At 38.3% G+C, this 19,840-nt stretch overlaps 1 protein-coding gene across 2 annotated transcripts; it reads left to right on the top strand.

Moving 5' to 3' along the window:
* The first annotated feature begins 5,013 nt into the window (after positions 1 to 5,013).
* On the top strand, positions 5,014 to 18,532 carry CCNL1 (cyclin L1). 2 transcript variants are annotated; one of them, XM_004281825.4, is made up of 11 exons: positions 5,014 to 6,287; positions 6,586 to 6,660; positions 7,167 to 7,276; positions 12,853 to 12,973; positions 14,186 to 14,250; positions 15,960 to 16,059; positions 16,188 to 16,292; positions 16,389 to 16,530; positions 16,766 to 16,877; positions 16,983 to 17,081; positions 17,719 to 18,532. In XM_004281825.4, exons 1-11 carry the CDS (start codon positions 5,976 to 5,978, stop codon positions 18,065 to 18,067), a joined length of 1,590 nt encoding a protein of 529 aa, XP_004281873.1. In that variant the 5' UTR covers positions 5,014 to 5,975; the 3' UTR covers positions 18,068 to 18,532. The 2 variants fall into 2 exon arrangements, 1 of the variants encoding a protein (XP_004281873.1); XR_007477360.1 differs by lacking the exons at positions 16,389 to 16,530; positions 16,766 to 16,877; positions 16,983 to 17,081; positions 17,719 to 18,532 and having other exon boundaries at positions 5,505 to 6,287; positions 14,489 to 16,059; positions 16,188 to 16,238.
* Positions 18,533 to 19,840: the final 1,308 nt, after the last annotated feature.

Raw genomic sequence — 19,840 nt, 5'->3', positions numbered from 1 at the left:
AATTAATTAATATTAATAATAATTTGCCTATATTTGCATGGCTATTGAGTGACAGGATTTTTTTTTCCCAGTAAGTCAACTACAGAGCCTCCAATACTTTCAGCCATTGGGTTCCACTTCCTCCATATTGAGATTATTAAAAGAGATAAAATCATCTAATGTGCTTTAAAGCCTTGCCACTCAGTATAGCTCTTAGACTAGCAGTATCAGCATCACTTGGGAGTTTTTTTGAAAATGGGGCTCTCAGTCTCCACCCAGGTAATTTGTATACATCTTAAAGTTTGAGAAGCACTTCTTAAAGAATATCAGGAAATGGCAACTCTCACTGCACTGGTTTTCTATAACTGCTGTTTAAAATTACAACAAATTTAGTGGCTTAAAGCAACACAAATTTATATTATCTTACAGTTCTGCAAGTTAGAAGCCCTAAATCAGTTTCAATGGGCCAAAACCCAGGTGTTGGCAGGGTCACACTCCTTTGATGTTGTCTGTCTGGAAGTCATGCCAATAAGCTCTTCTTACTCTTGAACTGCTGACTAAAACTAAGACTGGTTGGCCAATTTTTGACATGAAGTACCATAAAGAATAAATCCATCCAAGGACCAGCTTGACTGGATTATTTGCAATCAGCAGATATTTACTGAGTAGCTATTTGAAGCCTCATCTTTGGACCTTAATTTCCTTGCTTGAATAAAAGAGATGAGAGTAGATACTAACTTTAATCTAGCTCCAAAAGCAAACCTGTGGTTTTGTGTTAGCTTTACAGTTCAGTTTATCAAATTGGCACTGGCCTTAACTCTTGGTCACACATGCCCAGTTTCTGGAAACACCTCCAAAAACTGTCTCAGAGCTTTGGTCCATACTCAGTCACCAAACGACTTCACTATATTGTTTCTGTGAGCTCCTGTCCCCCCATTGCAACTCTCTGGGTATAGCAATTCCAACAGGCCTTCTGTTCTGCAGTCCAGGCCTATACAGAACAGAGGTTGTGGGCTATTTAAGTAGCCCACTGTGAGGACACAGAATAGAGCAGAAGTGGAAACAGCTGATCTGCTACAAAGTGCTGCAAAAATAACAGGATAAATTGGGACCTGTAGCTCCCCGTTAGGGAGACAGGGCTGTGGTGATAGGACAGGCACTTGAAGATGGAACTGACTTCTGGATGGAAAGGAGAAGGCAAGACCAGGTTGCCTATGGAAGGCCCTTGGAAAAAAACACGCAATTCAGTCCACAAGTTCTGATTATGTATCTACCATATACACAGTGTCTATCAGGTTCTGTAGAGAATGCAAATAAATGCAAAAATGGTCCTATTTTTAGGGAGTCAATGAATTCACCCATGAACTAATCAAGTAACAACAATGCATGATAGTATGGAATCATGTGTCAAAATATACTAAAGGTCATTAAGTGCTAGGTCTTGGTTCAAGTTGAGACATAGAGGGGAATAAGGTCAGGTGGTAATGGGATATGGAAATGAGTGACAAGGTAAGTTAAGATTGTGGAAAGCCTCAATTGCCGAAAGGTGTTTGATCTCTATCTTTTATCTTCAGCATTTTTTTTTGAGGAAGTGGAAGAAGTAAACTGATATATCAAGAGCAATTTAGAGATGTCCCAGGTTGAATGAGGGATGGGAGAGACTGTAGGCAAGAAGACCATTTAGAAAGCTACTGTGATGGTCCAGGCATGAGATAACAGCAGATATAGTAGAATAGAACAGACAGATTCAAGAACAATTTCCTTCTTTGAAGGAAGGAACAACAGGACTTAGTGACTAAAATACAATAAAGAAGAACTAACCAAAGATGAGTCTGAGGTTTAAGATGTCTGGATGACCAGAGTCAAAGAACTTTAGACCTGCAAGGGGTCCAATTGGACTCCCTCACTTTAAGAAATGAGAAAACTGTGGTTAAGTGTCAGAACTAGTTCTCTGCAGAGCCAGCAGCAGAATGCCCAGGCCAGTGCTATTATGAGATTTACCAAGCAGTATATGCCTAAGTGTTAATTACATATAAATCATGTTCAGTCCCAACCACTGGACCACCAGGGAATCCCCCAGAATGACTATTTCTAATGATGAGGGAAACCAGACCAGAATGCATTGTCATATAACTGCCACAGGACTAAATGAAAAAGTCATGTAACTACGTGAATAAAGTCATGTGTAAAGTCAGATAGTCTCTGATTTCTGCCATAAATAGAAACTTGATGAGCAACTTCTTAAGGTTCTAAGTGATCCCTGTTGACATTAACCGTAATGATTTACACCTTCTCTGACTGCTTTTTGCACTTACTAGTCACCCTGACATTTGTCTGTGTGTGTACCATTCCCTTTATTAAGAGTGTACCTCCATCTAGGCGGGGGACTTACATTTCATTTGTCCTTAGCCTAAATTACACTGTTGTGTTATTAAATTCTGCTGGTCTAACCAATTGCTGAAGAAATTAATGAAATTATGCCAATTGTAATTTTAGGATTAAAGAACCTGAATGTTTAAATATTAATGAAAAACATGCTCCCCTGAGAGGCTGCAGAGACTAAGGGAATGAGAACTGATTTAAGTATCAGGAATATGATTCTTCAGTAGCCCCCAGGTCACAGATAATTCCATTTTTCTCTTCAGTGATCCTCTGAAGCCTGCAGGTCTTGGTAAGTAAAAATGCAACTTTAATTATCGTTGATTTCCTTTTAGACATGGGTGAACTCAGGGTATACTAGTACTAGGACCTCTGTTTGTTGAGAAAGAATATACAAAATATATTATAGACTTACCATTCTATTTTTATTTCGAATGACAACCCAGTCATTTACCTTCTTTTTTAAAAAATTTATTTTATTGAAGTGTAGTTGATTTACAATGTTGTGTTAATTTCTGCTGTACAGCAAAGTGATTCAGTTATACATATATATATTTTTCATATTCATTTACCTTCTTAATGGAACAGTCTCACTTGTCTGAACTCATTGCTACTAAAGCTTTTATGCAATTAAAACATATGCTTTATCCCTCCCAATTCTGGATCCTTTATAACTCTGAATAGGTCTTAGTCTTTCCACATTTTAATGTTGATGTTTTGGAAGTAGGTACATGGAAAAGCAACTTTCTTCAAAACAACTCAGAAATAATGTAACAACCTTTTCAAACCATGATTTTTCTGGAATTTGACTCTTAAAAGGATAGTCAAAAGTTTTTTTCAACTCCGGGCCTTAGACAGCCTTGTGGAGCAGAGCCACTAGACCCATTACTTTCCATCTTCTGGATTACTCATGAACTTTTTTTTTTAAAGTTTAAATTATAAGTATCAACAACATCACAGTTTAATGAGTTAATGCTAAGCATTTAAAACATCGGCCCACTTTCTCTACCACCATTGTTGAGCCTGAAGGGAGGAACAGTGAAAATAGTCGTGTCTATTGGATATAATTTGGGGTACAGTCAGAAGGGAATGGGAAATGGGCACAAAGCTGTGGAATAGTTTGGGTGGTTCTGCACTCCTGGAAATGACTGCCAGACACAGGAGGTGTGGGGAACAGGGAGGTCCGCTGGGAAAAGATATCGGGAGTAGAGCAGGTAACCCCTCCTTGTCCCAGAACTTCTCACTCCTATGCTTGTGAACTTTTTTAGATTAATCATAGACCTAGAGATTAAAAAATAATTATAAAATATATCAAGATATCACCAAATCAGCCTACTGGAGAGACATGGTGGGAGACCCTCTAAATATTAGAAAAATGTTCCATTAAGAAATTAAAAATAAATTATATTACTCTTAAGTCATTACAAATATAGGTGGTGATTTCACTGAAGCTCAATGTTTCAATGAAGCATATCACCAATTAGGGGTTTTTTTCCCCTTTTTATTTTGAAATAATTGAAGCTTTACCCACTGATACTATCTTACACAACCATACTAGATGATCAGAACCATGAAAATAGCATATCATCAATTTTTAAAGATTTCAAAGTTTGTTAAAGCATTTTAAATCCCTGCTGAATACTGGAGAAGGAAGTTTCCCTGGAAGCAGCCTAGTCAGAAAGGTGAACATGACATGCAGAGAGGTCCGGTATCTCTATTGGAGCAATGTTTCTCAATCCTGGCTGAACATTCCAATATCTGGAGGATGGGCGAAATTCAACCACTGGCTGGGCCCACCCCAAATCAATAAAATCAACCCCTACAAGTAAGACTCAGGCATCAGTATATTTTAAAAAGCTCCTCTGGGGAATTCCCTGGCAGTGCAGTGGTTAGGACTCTGTTCAACCCCTGGTCAGGGAACTAAGATCCCACAAGCCACCGTGGCTCAACCAAAAATAAATAAAAGCGCCTCTGAAGATCCTTATGTGCAGCCAGAGTTCAGAAATACTGATGTAAGGTTGATTTAATGCTTTTTTTAAAATGAGGTTTTTGAATTTTTTTTTTTTTTTTTGGCTGCATCGGGTCTTAGCTGTGGCACACGGGATCTTCGTTGTGGCACGCGGGATCTTTCGTTGTGGCGCGCAGGCTTCTCTCTAACTGTGGCGCACAGGCTCCAGAGCGTGAAGGCTCACAGGCTCCGTAGTTACCGCTTGGGCTCTAGTGCGCACGGGCTTAGTTGCCCTGCAGCACGTGGGATCTTAGTTCCTCACCCGCGTCCCCTGCATTGGAAGGCAGATTCTTAACCAGTGGACCACCAGGGAAGTCCCTTGAATATGTTTTGCTTTAGTGACATCACTGACAAATATTTCAATGTATTCAAGCTCCCTTTGTTCTATAGATCCAGGCTTCAATTTTCTCTAATTAAACTAAGTCTTAAAACTGAGCTATGTAATAGAAAGGCAATGGGACTTCTCATCCCTGGACGTCTCCGAAGTTCAGTCAAAGGACAAAAAAATGGCTGGAGTAAATCAGGATCTACTCCTTTTTCTCCCTCTCTAGCTTCTAGTAGTCTGGATCAGTATCATTGTTTTTACTTCAATTTTGAGGAAATTTGGAGAACTTTTAATATCACAGAGGGAAAAATATGTATACAATGGAGATTTTATTTCTCCCATACTACCTAATTGGAGTAACCACGCAGGAATACAGAGACCCCAGGCATCATCAAATTACCTCTGTAAAGTCTCGCCCTAAGACTATTTTTGGAAACTAGGGATTTTCCAGATTAGCGAAAGCTGTGACGTTGTCACTGGCTCAGGCCTGAGTTTCGCAAGCGAAACTGCTAAAGCAGCTGCCCTCCCAGTCAATACGAAGCCTTCGCCTTACTTCTAAACCCCTGTGAACCACACGCTCATCGTAGAGGTTTTTGTTTTTTGGGTTTTTTTGAGCCGAAGTAGTTCACATTCCTGTTTTCTAAAAATACTGTAAAGCACCTTTCTCCAGATTCCTTGCGGGTCACTTTAAATTACAAGTTCGTCCGTACACGACATCGGAGTAGCCACTTCCACCCGCCAATGTGGGCGAAGGTCGACGCTTTGTGCTCGCCGAAACTGCGCCACCTAAATGCGAAAAGTTAGGAGAGGAAGAGAGACGGGAGCACAGGGACGCACGTTCTAGACAAGTTGTCAACGCGCAGGGGTTACAGTAAATTTTGCAGACCCGAACTTGGGGATAAGGTATCTTGTAAAGCTATTTTGTTAGCCTCCCTTATTATACTTGTGGTTTAAAATATTACAAACGAGGCGGCTTGGGCTTGTTTTAGGAAACAGATCACCTCCTCGACCACTCTGGAGGCCCAGCGGAGGGGGAGCCAAGGACACCCGAGCGTCCCGCCGCTCCCGGGCCAGCGCAGGATTGATGCGCCGCGGGCGGAGTCGAGGCCTGAAGGGACTAGTTGGCGCACGCCGGAGGGGCGTGGTGACGTCAGGGCGGAAGCGCACGCTGCGTGAAGCGGCCCAGAACCCGGCGGTCACGGGAATATCCGTCGCGCCGAGGACGCTGGTTAGTCTCTCTCCGGGTTCCGGCTGCGTCGGGCGTGCGTGCAGCTCGCTGAGACCATGGCGTCCGGGCCTCACCCCACCGCGACCGCTGCCGCTGCCGCCGCCGCCGCCTCGTCGGCCGCCCCGAGCGCAGGCGGCTCCAGCTCCGGCACGACCACCACGACGACGACCACGACGGGAGGGATCCTAATCGGCGACCGCCTGTACTCGGAAGTTTCGCTCACCATCGACCACTCGCTGATTCCGGAGGAGCGGCTCTCGCCCACCCCGTCCATGCAGGACGGGCTCGACCTGCCCAGCGAGACGGACTTGCGCATCCTGGGTTGCGAGCTCATCCAGGCCGCCGGCATTCTCCTTCGACTGCCGCAGGTCAGTGCTCCGGCCCCGGGCCGACCTGCTGCGCCTCTCTCTCCGCTGCGTCCCGGTACCGCTAGGTCCCGGCCGGGTTGGGGGTGTCCCCTTGGGGCTCTCTAGCCGCGGGTCCCAGCCGGAGCCCGGGCGTGTCGAGAGCGGGAGGGCGCTGGGCGACGAGAAGACGGGGACTGGAGCTGTTCGCGGCGGGGAGGGGGAGGGGGAGGGAAGCGAGCGGCGGCGGCACAAAATGGCGGCGGCGCCTGGTGCGGGCCCGCCTGACCCCTGCGCTTCCGTTCTTCTTTCTTGTCTGCAGGTGGCGATGGCAACGGGGCAGGTGTTGTTTCATCGTTTTTTCTATTCCAAATCTTTCGTCAAGCACAGTTTCGAGGTAAGCAGAGCGGGGGCGGGTGAAGGGGGATTTTTTTCATCCGGAAATGGGAAGGAGGGCGGAGGTGGTGTCAGCAGCCAGTTTTTCCAGAAAGGGAGTGGTTAGTTTCAGGCCTTTGTACCTAGCTCTCACCCACCGGGAAGTAGGGACTTGAGGAAAGTGTTTTAGAACCAGAAGATGGATTCTGAGCCCAGGTGCCCTGTTATCAAGGATTAGAATTTTCAACCAAATGCAAAATTCCTGTGAGATTGAGCTTGGCTCTGGATTCACAATTAAGGGGAATTAAGCAATAAAAAGAAAGCATTAACGCTAGCATAGCTGGTAAGCCTATGGCCTAGAAATGTCAACAGCGATTTCATTTCACCAAAGGTCTTAAAGTTCTCAGCTGTGTCCTAAAGTGTTTTCAACAGGATAAGTTCCTTAGACTTTGAGAGGGGCACTTTTTTCTAGCAGTACTCTGTAGTGCCATAATCTCACAACTTTTTATTGGATTGTGGTTCTTTCAGATTGTTGCCATGGCATGTATTAATCTTGCATCAAAAATCGAAGAAGCACCTAGAAGAATAAGAGATGTGATTAATGTATTTCACCATCTACGCCAGTTAAGAGGAAAAAGGTAAGATTGGCATTATTGAACACAGATCTCTTGATACTACTGTGCTGTGCACCAATCATCAGATCAAAACATTCTTTCCTCTCAAGTTAAAACCGATGCAAGGGAAAACTGACTTTCATTTAGGTGTTAAAATTCACGTAGGAGCACGCTGATACTTAATTTGAAAAATCACAATTAACCAGTTATCTAAAGTTTGTAGAGGCAGTTGCGTTTATGGACAATCCTAACAGTGCTGTGAAGCCAGTCCTGTGGTTTAAGATTAAACAAGAAAGGGAATACGTTTGACTCAAGTGTGAGTGTATTCTGTAAGTTATTTTTCCCCTCCCTTCTCTGGAAGACTGAAGGCTGGAAGTGTAAACACTGCAGTTCAAGTTAATACTGTGGCAAAATTTTGTGTAGATTGTTTTTCCATGGGAAGTCCCAGTTAATTCCTTACCAATTGAGGTTGGCTTTTGTTAGAATACTTCTCAACATTGAACTACGATATATCCTATAATACCGGTCTGAAAGGACTGCAGGATGATAAAGTTTGGAGTCAAAGGGATTAAACAGGTATTTTGTTTTGGTCAGGTGACAGTCTCAGTGAGTGGGTTGCATTTAGATAAGGCCCATTTATCTGATCTTGTAAGAAAATAGAGACCAAAATAGTGTTGTCTTTTAGGTGTCGTGGATACCTGCTAACACTTTATGTGTTCGTGCGAGGCAGTACCAAAAAGTTTTAGTTGTAGTGCTTTTGTCTATAGATGATCTCTAGTACATGCTACAAAAGAATATATTTGGTGTAGATTAGTTCTTGTGTTCGCTTTTTAAGGAATTGTTGTGATGTTAGATAAACTTGTATTGAGTTTGAAAGGAAGTTAGTTATAAAAGGATTTTAAGTCGTTTTGGGGTTGGGTAACCGGTTAGTACCCAATTAGTGTCTTACGTGAGTGGTCTTTTTGCTGAGTCTGTAAGTTGGCAGTAATGGAATTATTCAGAGACAAGCCAGTAGTAACCTTAAAATCTGAAACATTGCTACCCAGATAGTTTTCACGGCATTTTTCAGTTTTCTACATTCTTTATTCTGCCATCTTTTCTCATTAACCGTAACCATTTCCAGGGATAGACTACTTTTTTTAGTTTTCATTTTAAAATATCTTTTAGCTTCTTAGTGAGGAATCCCTGAAAACTGGGAAGTTTTCAAATTGGTATTTAGCATGTTCTGAGCTAAAACTTAGATTTAGGTGATTCTTCAGGGTGTTTAAACAAAATGACACTAATAAAAAGGTTTTGTATCTTTCGTCAAAGGATTCTGTGTTTGCTTAAAGGAAATAGTTTTGTTAGTATTCTTTGGACCATTGAGCTCACTATTATCATTTAGTATTATCTACTTTGAAATTTTTCTTTGAGTAGTCTTCCTTGATATCAGAGTAGGTCCTCTTAACTATAAAAACCTTGGAATTTAAAACATCTCACCTGATTTGACTGTCGTGTCTGATGTAACTGTGGTTTTTTTTTTTTTTTCCCCTTTTCTTTCGGTCATTATCGCAGAGAAATTGATTGTGTCTCAATCTTAGAAGTCTGATTATAGCATGAAATTTAAAAGGAGTTGTTAATTGCATGGAAGTCTTTTTTTTTAAGGCAGGATGTAAAAGTGTTCTATGCATATTACAAGTTTACTCAGACAGGTAGCTTGTATATGTTATTAACTTCAACTCTTTTTTCCCTTGCAACCGACTATACAGCGACCAGCTACATTTACCAAAGCCTGGGTGATGTGGAGTGGTACATAGCGATGAAGCTGTCGTCATGGCAACAGTGAGTGAAGTATCGAAAATCCCCAAGGAGAAGCCAGTGCTCTGAGAATAGGTCACTGGAATCGGGGACTAACAGGTTGGCCACTGGTGAACCATTTAGAAAAACTCCTGTTTCTTGTTATAAGCGTTTGTCTTTGCTGTCCAAGTTATTAGAACGATAGTTTAGTAATTTTTTGCATAGGTTAATGTTATTAGAAAGTACTATCAATATCACACTTTAGTTAGGTAAAGTATGTATCAGTTTGTCTTATTGGTGCTATTTATTTTAATTTAGTTTATGAATAGCTTTAAATTGAAGTGTGACCTTGGTAATAAAAAAAAACAGAGGCATTGTATTTGTAGACTTTAGGTCACTGGATTTAAGTCCTGAGTACATATTAGAATCATCAGAGGAGCTTTTAGAAAGAACTAATGCCCAAGCCCCATCCTGGATTTTTTTTTTCTCTCTTCAGTTTTTTGTAGTTTGAGAATGGTTTTTTAAGCTCGGAATAATGGCTGAATTTAAAAAAGTAAGATTGCTTTTTTGTTTCAATAGTTTCCAATTATAATTTGCTTTTGAGATGTAGCATACTCCCAGGAAATTAAGAGTTTTATGTAGTTTTAAGGCACCTACCTTCATACTATAAGGCTTCTCTAAAAGAAGACAAATATTCGAAGCCTGGTGCAACCCACTCATTGGTGAATATGGTGTGGTATTTTCAATATGCATATAGATCATAGATTAGAGTTAGAAGGGAAGAGATCTTGTCATTTAGTCCAGTCTTCCTCTGCATTTTATTTTGGTGGCTCGAAAACTGTTTGTTTAAACACTGCCAAAGAAAGAACGTTCTTTTGAGGTAGGAATTAACAAATTTCTGTAGGTTGAGTAGCAGTCTGCCTTCTTGTAAACTGATCTCATTTAAGTACAGTCTCTTAAAGAACTTGTTCTTCATTTTCTTGGTCCTTTGTACCACGTGAGTGAGACAAACCATGTTTGGATCTGCTCCTAAATTTGTTGTTGTGGTTGTATTTCAAGATCATGCTGAAGGAAAAATAGCTATTCTGAGAGACCAGATAATAAACGTCAAATGACCAGAACTCAGAATTTCATACTAAGACTAAAATTTGAAAGTTGTTCTTTTCATATAAATTAATCTGAAAAATCTGACCAAGTTAAAAGAGGAGGAGGTAGGTAGAGTTAGGTTTGGGTACTTTTTGATCATGAAAATTGTTTTCTGAAAAGATGGTTTCTTTTAAAAAGATTTAAAATGTTACCTCTTCAAACTTTTATTGGAAAGGAAAGTTTACCTAATTGGGGAGGAAGAAATTCTAGTAAGCCTTAATTCAATTTGATGTACTTGTTACCACGTAAGGTACTAGGTTGATACTTTAAAGAAGCCATTTGCTGAGGCAGTCTGAATCTTTTCTTACTGCTGTTATATGGGGACACATTTTTCTACTTCCGATACAAAATAGTCTTTGTAAGTAGTGTAAATTATATATTCATCGAGCCTTTGATTTGTGAGGTAAAACCAGTTCTGAACAAAAAGAAGGTATCAGATTATACACCTACAAAGTTAACTTTGAAGACTACAGGTAGTAGTAGGCCTAAGCAATAAGCTGCGCACTTAGTGGAATTATAGTAGATAGTAGTTTGGTTTGCTTAATTGGTTTAATGTTGGGATTTTGACACAAAAAAATGGGAAAGTAAAGATTGTGGCAGAGTGGATGGGAAGTAATTCGCGTAAGCAGAATTAATGATTAAACCTGATTTGGGACTAATAGCCATAATTCAAATGTTTAGTTGGTTGATTGCAAGAAAATGAATTTTAACAGAATTTGAAATCAACTCTTAAAGCAAGTTGAGTAAGAGGTATAATGAATTTGTTCAACATAAGTGGGAAAAAATGAGACAAAACTGCTTTTATAATAATTTTATAAGGATTCTAATGGTGCAGTTTACTGTTTGAGTTGTACGTTAAGGGTTAAGGTGATGCGCAACTATAACACGAGAGGTATTCTGTCTCCTAATGAATGCCTGATGAAGGGGCCATCAGATAACTAGTCCATTTGACTTTTTTTCCAAATTTGTGTTTTAATATCTGAAAAATCATAAACCTTAAGATCTTTGGAATATGTTTTCATATATACATTAATTGTTATCATTTGAGTTAAATTTGATTTTTTTCCAAAGAACAATGAACTTGTAGCCTATTTGTCCTGATAAAAATGGGTTAATTATTATGTTTTTAATGTTAGAAATCAGCTCCCTCCCCAATTGGTGGCCGCATTTCTCACACCTTTCAAAGCTGTAAGAAGAACTGAATTGAGTGAAGGCCATTTTAAATGTTGTTAACATGCTGTTTTCCATCTTGTCAGCTTTGCCAACTTTTGTCTTATATCCAACTTGATAGAAATCGTATAGTATAGAATAATTTAAAATAGTTTAAACATTCCAGTTTTATAATTTGGAATAGGAGAAGGAATGGAAAATAAATATGGTAGCTGATTGTTTTTACTCTGGTAGCATATCACTACAGGGTAATGTAGCTTATTTCAGATTGTTTTCTGATCTTCAAATGGATATCTAGGTTTTTGGCTAACGTGGGCTTAAATTTTTCTGGATTTGGTGTGCATGGTAAAATGAGTTATAAAGTGGGGGCAATGTTCAGAATGACTGTCTTTTTAAAATGTTGTGTTCTGCCCAGAGCAAAAACTCTTGAATCTTTTGGCTGAAAATGAATTGAGTATGGGGAAAAGTATTTAATTGTTCTACGCAGATACATACCTTATCAGGGTCTTAATAAAAACGTATTTGTTGTTGGTTGGATCTAAGAATGTCTCAAATGAAGGACATTGGGACATTTTATAGGCTTTAAAGTGAAAGTCTTAAGTCCTGACTGACTTCTCATTAAGAAACTAGTTTTCAATTTTAAGACTTAAAGATGTTTTAATTGAAAGCTTTTTTTCCCCAAAGCATTGAACCACTGATATATGTCGCCTTCTGCATCATAACTTTTGAAGCTATCATAATTTAGTCTGGCACAGAGACCTTGAGTACTCTTCTAGTTTCTTCATTATGGTTGGTCTTCCCATCTCTTTTGCCATTGCATACTAAAGTTAGTACCTAATAATGACAACTCTGACCAAATTTTGGCCTGGTTTTATTGATCACTTCGAATTTTAAATTTGATTTTTAAAACATTTCTTTGGTAATTGAGCTGAATCTATAGTTTCCAGATTATTTTTTTTAACAGAGATTCTTAGATCAGTTTATTTAAACAAATTGCCCATTTAGGGGAATCTGAATTAGCTACCCACCGTTTTATCCCCTAATTTTAATTTTGGCGTTAAACTAGCCAAGAGTTGATATTTTATAAAATGAGTAAAATCACTATAATCTTATGAGGTCTTTATAATACATATTTTCAAGAGCACATTAGTTTTGTTCCTGGAGTCTATGGAGACTAACGAGGTTTGTGGAAATAAATCAGGCTATCACCTAATATATATACCTAAAATATCTGGATGAAAAAAATCAACAAGGATGTATCTAAGAGCATTAGAGTGAATTTTTTTCATTGCAGGGTTTTGTTAGTAAACTAGGAACTGAGTCTAGAAAGTATATATTTAATTAGTATAACTTGGACAGCACAAGATTAATGCTTTTAACTTGTTTGCAGGAGTTTAAAAAGCTGGTTTCTGTTGCCAATAGTTGGTTGGAAGGGAAAATGGAGATGCCACAAATAAAATTTTTTGGATGTGCAAAACAGTTTTGATTTTATTTCTTACAAACTATAGGACTCCAAGCCCCCTGATCCTTGATCAGAACTACATTAACACCAAAAATCAAGTTATCAAGGCAGAGAGGAGGGTGCTAAAGGAGTTGGGATTTTGTGTTCATGTCAAGCATCCCCATAAGGTGAGTTGTAGAATACAGAAATAACATTCGTAAGTATTAGGGATTTTCTTAAAATTTTATTTTACATGAATTTATATTTGAGAGTTGGTTGTAAAAAGCAACTTTTTGGATATTGATATTTATCAGTAAAATGGGAGTTGAAAAGACTTGGGTTCAAATCTTCACTCTTTATTTTGTTCTTTTTGCTTCTGAGGTAACCCAGTTTCCATACCTAGAAAACGGAGATTTTTAGATATTAGCCAAGGAATAAATAATATGTGTATCTGCAGAAGTATCTGACAGTATGCTACCCTGTTGCATGGTGAAATGCTGAGTGTGGCTGCTCACTTTTAGCATTATTGAATGTTCTTAGGTTTCTCCAGTGTCTCTTGGCTTCCATATGCTCAACATAAGCTGTAGCACAATGGTTAAGAGAACAGGTGCTTTGGGGGCAGGATCATCTGCACATAGAAACTTGTTTCTGCTGTTAGCTATGTGACCTAGGCAGATATGTTTCTCAGATTCCACATCTCTAAAATTGTAAAATGCGAGTGATAATACAGGTCCAGAAAGATCAGAACTGAGGTAAACTCATCACACTTTAGTGTGATAAGCTTCACTGTAGAAATATTAGTGTTTGATTACTTACCCACTCTGAGTTGTACATACGTATGTATCATACCCATTGTGTAACTTTAAAAATACAGCAGTCTCTAGGTTTTTTTTTTTTTTTTTTTGCGGTACACGGGCTTCTCACTGTTGTGGCCTCTCCTGTTGCGGAGCGCAGGCTCAGCGGCCATGCCTCACGGGCCCAGCCGCTCCGCGGCATGTGGGATCTTCCCGGACCAGGGCATGAACCCGTGTCCCCTGCATCGGCAGGCGGACTCTCAACCACTGCGCCACCAGGGAAGCCCTTCTAGGGTTTTTGTACCTTGGGAAATTAAATGAAATAATCAGTTCCTGTCACATGAAACTTAGATACTGTTCTTAACTGATTTAACTTCCATTTTTTTTCCTGCACGATTTTGGAACATTACGTCTCCATATGAACTCTAGTAGCATAATAACCTACATTGACTCTCGGGTACATTTTAGTTGGTCTGTATTATTTATACAGTTTATAGAAGAATTAAAACTTGCACCTAACATTTTCAGTTACTTATGTTCATTGAACTCTGTACTCTGAAAGAACCACCAGTATGCTAAACTGAGTTTTTTTCCCTTGTCCTTCAGATCATTGTTATGTATTTACAAGTCTTAGAATGTGAACGTAATCAAACCCTGGTTCAAACTGCCTGGTAAGTTGCTTTTTTACATTTCTTTCCTAGCCAGGAAAACAGAAGCAGAAATAAAGTAAGTTTCATTTTCCCTTTCCAAAATAATGAGATGAGTTTGTTTTGGTGCTTTTTGTTTTTTTGTTTTTTAATGAAAAGGTAAATAATGCTTATTTCTGCTTCCTGTTTTCTTGGCTTGACTAATTACTTTTAATGGAGAACTCAGTTTAACTTTGTTCTTTTTTCTACTCTTTAATTAAAGGGTAGTCCATGATGGTAAGTCATAGAACTCTGCCCTCTGCACTTCAGCCCATGACCTCAGGATGGCCTGATTGGCTGCCCTGCTCTCCAGCCAATCCAGTGCAAGCTCTCATCCGAGATTCACTGAAGTGGTCCATATCCATCTGGCAGCATCTTCTAGTTCTGTCGGGGTGTCAAAAGGATTTGTATATTTGCTTCTAGAAGTAACTCTTCAACATGCCTATGTATTTAATGTATACCTGTAACTATCAAAATGAATAGTTCATTTTTGATAGATTTGTTGTCCAGCCATTATGAATTAAATGATTTTTGTTAGGAGTTTGACTAGATTTCTATTTTTTTTTGGTATGTATAGCATGAATTCTACCAAAGGAGACGGCAGCTTAAAGTGGGCACCATTACCATACTTGAATTCATAGCTGCTGGGCTATTGGAGGCAATAGTATTAGAAGAAAGAAGTACTTCATTTTTAAGAGATGTTAATATTAACATAGCACTTTAGAACTTACTTTGTGTGATTTGCAGTGCTGACTTATTTAAAGTCAAAACAAGGAGTTCGTGGTTCAGCCACAACTACTGTCTTAAGACTGTTGATGATGTGCAGTACTTAAGTGATGTAATTCTTATGTTCTGGACTTATGACTGCCATGCTTTTTGGGCTCAATAAATATTAATACTAGAAAAGTCTCATTACTTTTATAAAATGCATGACATTTTTTAATATATGTTCTATAAAACAGATTTTTAGCAGTTTTCATGGGTAAGGAATTTTAAGAAATAGTCTTTTAGTTAACCTTTTGAACTATTTGTAAAATTTCTTCAATACTTTAGGAATTTTGTGGGGAGGGTTAACTAATATAAAAGTCCAGTAATTTGTTAACTGAAGTAGTTACTGCTTTTATTTATACTTAGTCACAAAAAGGTATGTAAACAAGGCTGTTGTATGTGTTTGCTCTTCACTTCCCAACCCAGGTTTTCTGAAGTAGATTATTTAGCTTTCTTAATATAATTTGGTGAGTGCTTATTGAAAATGCCTTTTTTACCCCTCTCACAGTATTGAGTTTTTGAAAGAACTTGATTGACACTGCTTTTCATTGTGGATAAAGGAGAGATGGTCAGTAATTAATGGCTTGAAGTATTGTTGGAGTGGTTTATTTCTGAAACTGGTCATGTCAGAACTGACTTTCATTGCTTTTCATAGAAATATGTTTTTAAAAAACTTTACGTTCTATTTGGAATAATAAGGAATTATTTTAAAGGACTTTGCTTATATATGAGACATGAAGAATGATTCTAGTGTTAAATTCTTATCTCTTACTGATTTTTGAGTTAAGAATTGTTATATGCTAGAATATTGAAGATAAAAATATGAGAAGAAAAAAGAATAAAGTAGATTGAGTCTCCAATTTTATGTAAGCTTCAGAAGAACTGGTTTATTTACATACAAAGCTTATGGTTGAAATATTTTTCAGGAATTATATGAATGACAGTCTTCGAACCAATGTATTTGTTCGATTTCAACCAGAGACTATAGCATGTGCTTGCATCTACCTTGCAGCTAGAGCTCTTCAGGTAGGTTGTTATATATATAGCCTGATATATATATTCTATAGTCCTGTAGGGTAAATCACAAGAAGTATCAGTTCTCCTAATAAAAACAGTGACAATTTCATGTAAACTATTCTATTTTTATGGTTTAGATTCCATTGCCAACTCGTCCCCATTGGTTTCTTCTTTTTGGTACTACCGAAGAGGATATCCAGGAAATCTGCATAGAAACGCTCAGGCTTTATACCAGAAAAAAGGTAATTCTGTTTACTAGTGTTTGTGTTAATATTTTGTCAGTGCTAAGAATCTAAACTTCTGTAAAAGAGAAATACTAACTTCACTTTCTTCAACAGCCAAACTATGAATTGCTGGAAAAAGAAGTAGAGAAAAGAAAAGTGGCCTTACAAGAAGCCAAATTAAAAGCAAAGGGATTGAATCCCGATGGAACTCCAGCCCTTTCAACCCTTGGTGGATTCTCTCCAGCCTCTAAACCATGTAAGATTAATTCAGGATTGAAATGACTTGAGTACTGAAGATGTATGGTTATTAGAAAGCCTTAGCACTTAACAGTTGCATAGAAACAAAGATGTTAAGAAACTATTACTGTTTTCTCTCATGACAGCCAACTGAGGACTGATACTTGGATGGTATTTGGAGTCACATTTAGAAACAAAATTGGCCCTCTGTAAAATCTAATAGTTAACATGCCTTATTATGTTTTTTTTAACAGCATCACCAAGAGAAGTAAAAGCTGAAGAGAAGTCGCCGATCTCCGTTAATGTGAAGACAGTCAAAAAAGAACCTGAGGATAGACAACAGGCTTCCAAAAGCCCTTATAATGGGTGAGTATACTTGAGTTAGAAAAATGGCCTGAGGAATCTTTTTATGTGTTTAATTTCTAACATACTTAGAATGCAACTAAAATATTGTGTTTTTTTTTTTTTAAGTGTAAGAAAAGACAGCAAAAGAAGTAGAAATAGCAGAAGTGCAAGTCGATCAAGGTCAAGAACACGATCACGTTCTAGATCACACACTCCAAGAAGACAGTAAGTAGATACTCTCTTAGGGAAAGCAGTCTTATTTGGAGTAAAGGTTCTGGCTTTTTTTTAAAAAATTGCACATAGACTATTCTCAAAGTTAGGCTAGATTTAGCTTAATATGAGGTAAATTGTGAGAAATGAGTTTGGAAATACGCTCTGTAGGCATGTGGCTTTTTTGTTTTGTGGTGGTGTATGTATGGCATTCTATTCTGTTTTTGTCCACGTTTTTTGAAGTGTAGGGCCTGGCTGACCACTTAATAATTAATAACCAATAATCAGGACAATCATAGCCAAAGACTCTTCACTAATTAGCTTTATAATTAAATGGCTGGCTACTTGTGGCTCTTCAGTGGTTCTTTTGAGCATGTGGGAGATAATTCAATAAATAGCTATCTAGGGCACTAAAAATTACTCCCCTCCTTGGAATATAGACATACAGTAAATTTGTTCAAGATTTGTCTAATATGTGAACAGGCTGGAGGAGAGGTAGTGAGGGGTGGGGAAATACAATAAAAGTCTTCAGTCTGGCCTGTTACTGACACCATTTGATAGTTTTGTTTTGAACCTGCTATGATGAGCACCACCAAAACTAATCTGTTCGCAGTAGAAACTGAATCTAAACCTCAAATTTTTATTATCTAAGTTATAATAATAGGCGGAGTCGATCTGGAACATACAGCTCGAGATCAAGAAGCAGGTCCCGCAGTCACAGTGAAAGCCCAAGAAGACATCATAATCATGGTTCTCCTCACCTTAAAGCCAAGCATACCAGAGATGATTTAAAAAGTTCAAATAGACATGGTCATAAAAGGAAAAAGTCTCGTTCTCGATCTCAGAGCAAGTCTCGGGATCACTCAGACGCTGTCAAGAAACACAGGCATGAAAGGGGACACCATAGGGACAGGCGTGAAAGATCTCGCTCCTTTGAGAGGTCTCATAAAGGCAAGCACCATGGTGGCAGTCGCTCAGGACATGGCAGGCACAGGCGCTGAATTTCTTCCTTTGAGCCTGCGTCAACTTTTGATTTTGGCTATCTACAGTGTGATGTATGGACTCATAATTGAAACAAACAATTAAAAGCAAACTGATTAGGATTTGATTTCTTAAAATTCTCTAGGTCTCTAGAAACACTGAGGACATTTTCTTTTGAAAAGAACTATGTTTGTTTCTTTTTTGTTTGTTTTTTTTTTGCACATAAAATGCCCTAGCAGTATCTAATTGAAAACCATGGTCAGGTTCAATTGTAATTATTATACTTGTGTATTGTTTATTGCTATAAGAACTGGAGCGTGAATTCTGTAAAAATGTATCTTATTTTTATACAGATGAAATTGCAGACACTGTTCTATTTAAGTGGTTATTTGTTTAAATGATGGTGAATACTTTCTTAACACTGGTTCGTCTGCATGTGTAAAGATTTTTACAAGGAAATAAAATACAAATCTTGTTTTTCTAAACTGCTTCATACATCTTATTTAAATAAATTATTAAAAAGAGAAAAGTTTCAATAGTAAAATGGCTGTACTGATTTTCTGACAGACCTGTTCTTTCTTCCATTACATAAAGTTGGAGATTAAAATGTAATTCTTACCTGCATTGGGAGCTATCATAGAAATCTTCTCTGTATATATGGAAAAAGCAAATGGGTGTGGCCCAACAATGTAACATTAAATGTTTAATTGTAGCATGAAACTAAGTCAAAACTTGATTTGCACATAAATGGCACCATAAGGTTATTTTAAGTCGGTGTTAAGTACTATTGCAAGGGTGAGCAAACCAGAACTTTCAACATGACAGCAAATTAGAGACAACTACTGAGCGTTAACATTTTTCTTGAGGTATTTAATGACGCTTTTTATCTAAGCTAGGAGAACTAAGTGATAAGGTGAGCCGCCCACCCCCCCGGGCTGGCTGTTAAAGTCAAGTCTGACCACAAAGAAAAAAAGCCAGAAGTCATAGCCAAAGAATATTTTTAGCATTATTCACATGGAGAGTTATTTCCCCAATATTTTGGAAGTCAATTTAGAGATCGTAAAGGCCATAATAAATAAAAGATTGCTTTATAGTTAAAATTTTCCATTAAAATTTTCACCCATCTTGATTACTTACCTTGTTCACTAGACTTGGCTCCAAATGACTTGTTGCTGTTTCAAAAAATCAAATACACCCACAAAGAGATGAAGATTTACTGCCACTAAGGATGTTTAAAAAGAATAGTTACAGCTTCTGAAGAGGATTCCAAAGATTTCCGAACACATTTCAGCAGTGGCGGGCGTTGGGGCTGGAAAAGGTAGAAAGCCTCACAGGGAGACAAGATTCACTTGGATATAGAAATGTCGGGTATGATACTTAATCAGTTACATTTCTGACTATAAAAACTAACTAACATGGCCTAGTATGAATGAGCAACTTCTGGAAGGATAAACAGTTCATTTAGAGTGTTCTTTCTACATGTGCTTTTATGATAAAATTGCTAAACCGTAACAGTATTTGTGCAGAGCTTAAACTGCCTCTAAATAGCAAACAGTTTCTTTCCTTTACAAGACTGGCATGAAGAAAAGCACAGGCAAATGTCAAGGCCCTGTTTAACAAATTAATCCGGAATTCTTAATAGTGTAGAAATTTTTACCTGCTCTATCCTTGTTTGGAAATAGTACGCGGGTGAAGGGGTTTTGTGAAGATGGAAGGTATGGAGGATACATCTGCATGTGAAGTGAGGGTTGCATGTTAGACGTTGCTTTGAGATGGTAACTTTTCCTTGTGTC

Source organism: Orcinus orca, chromosome 5, assembly GCF_937001465.1.
Source record: "Orcinus orca chromosome 5, mOrcOrc1.1, whole genome shotgun sequence".
NCBI lineage: Eukaryota > Metazoa > Chordata > Mammalia > Artiodactyla > Delphinidae > Orcinus > Orcinus orca.
This window is presented reverse-complemented; position numbering and strand designations above follow the sequence as displayed.

Excerpts from the sequence above, each read along its gene's own strand:
- CCNL1 (XM_004281825.4), top strand. The coding sequence starts at position 5,976 with ATGGCGTCCGGGCCTCACCCCACCGCGACCGCTGCCGCTGCCGCCGCC. Across the intron at positions 6,661-7,166 it reads TCGTCAAGCACAGTTTCGAG|ATTGTTGCCATGGCATGTAT; the intron begins GTAAGCAGAGCG and ends TGGTTCTTTCAG. Across the intron at positions 12,974-14,185 it reads ATGTCAAGCATCCCCATAAG|ATCATTGTTATGTATTTACA; the intron begins GTGAGTTGTAGA and ends CTTGTCCTTCAG.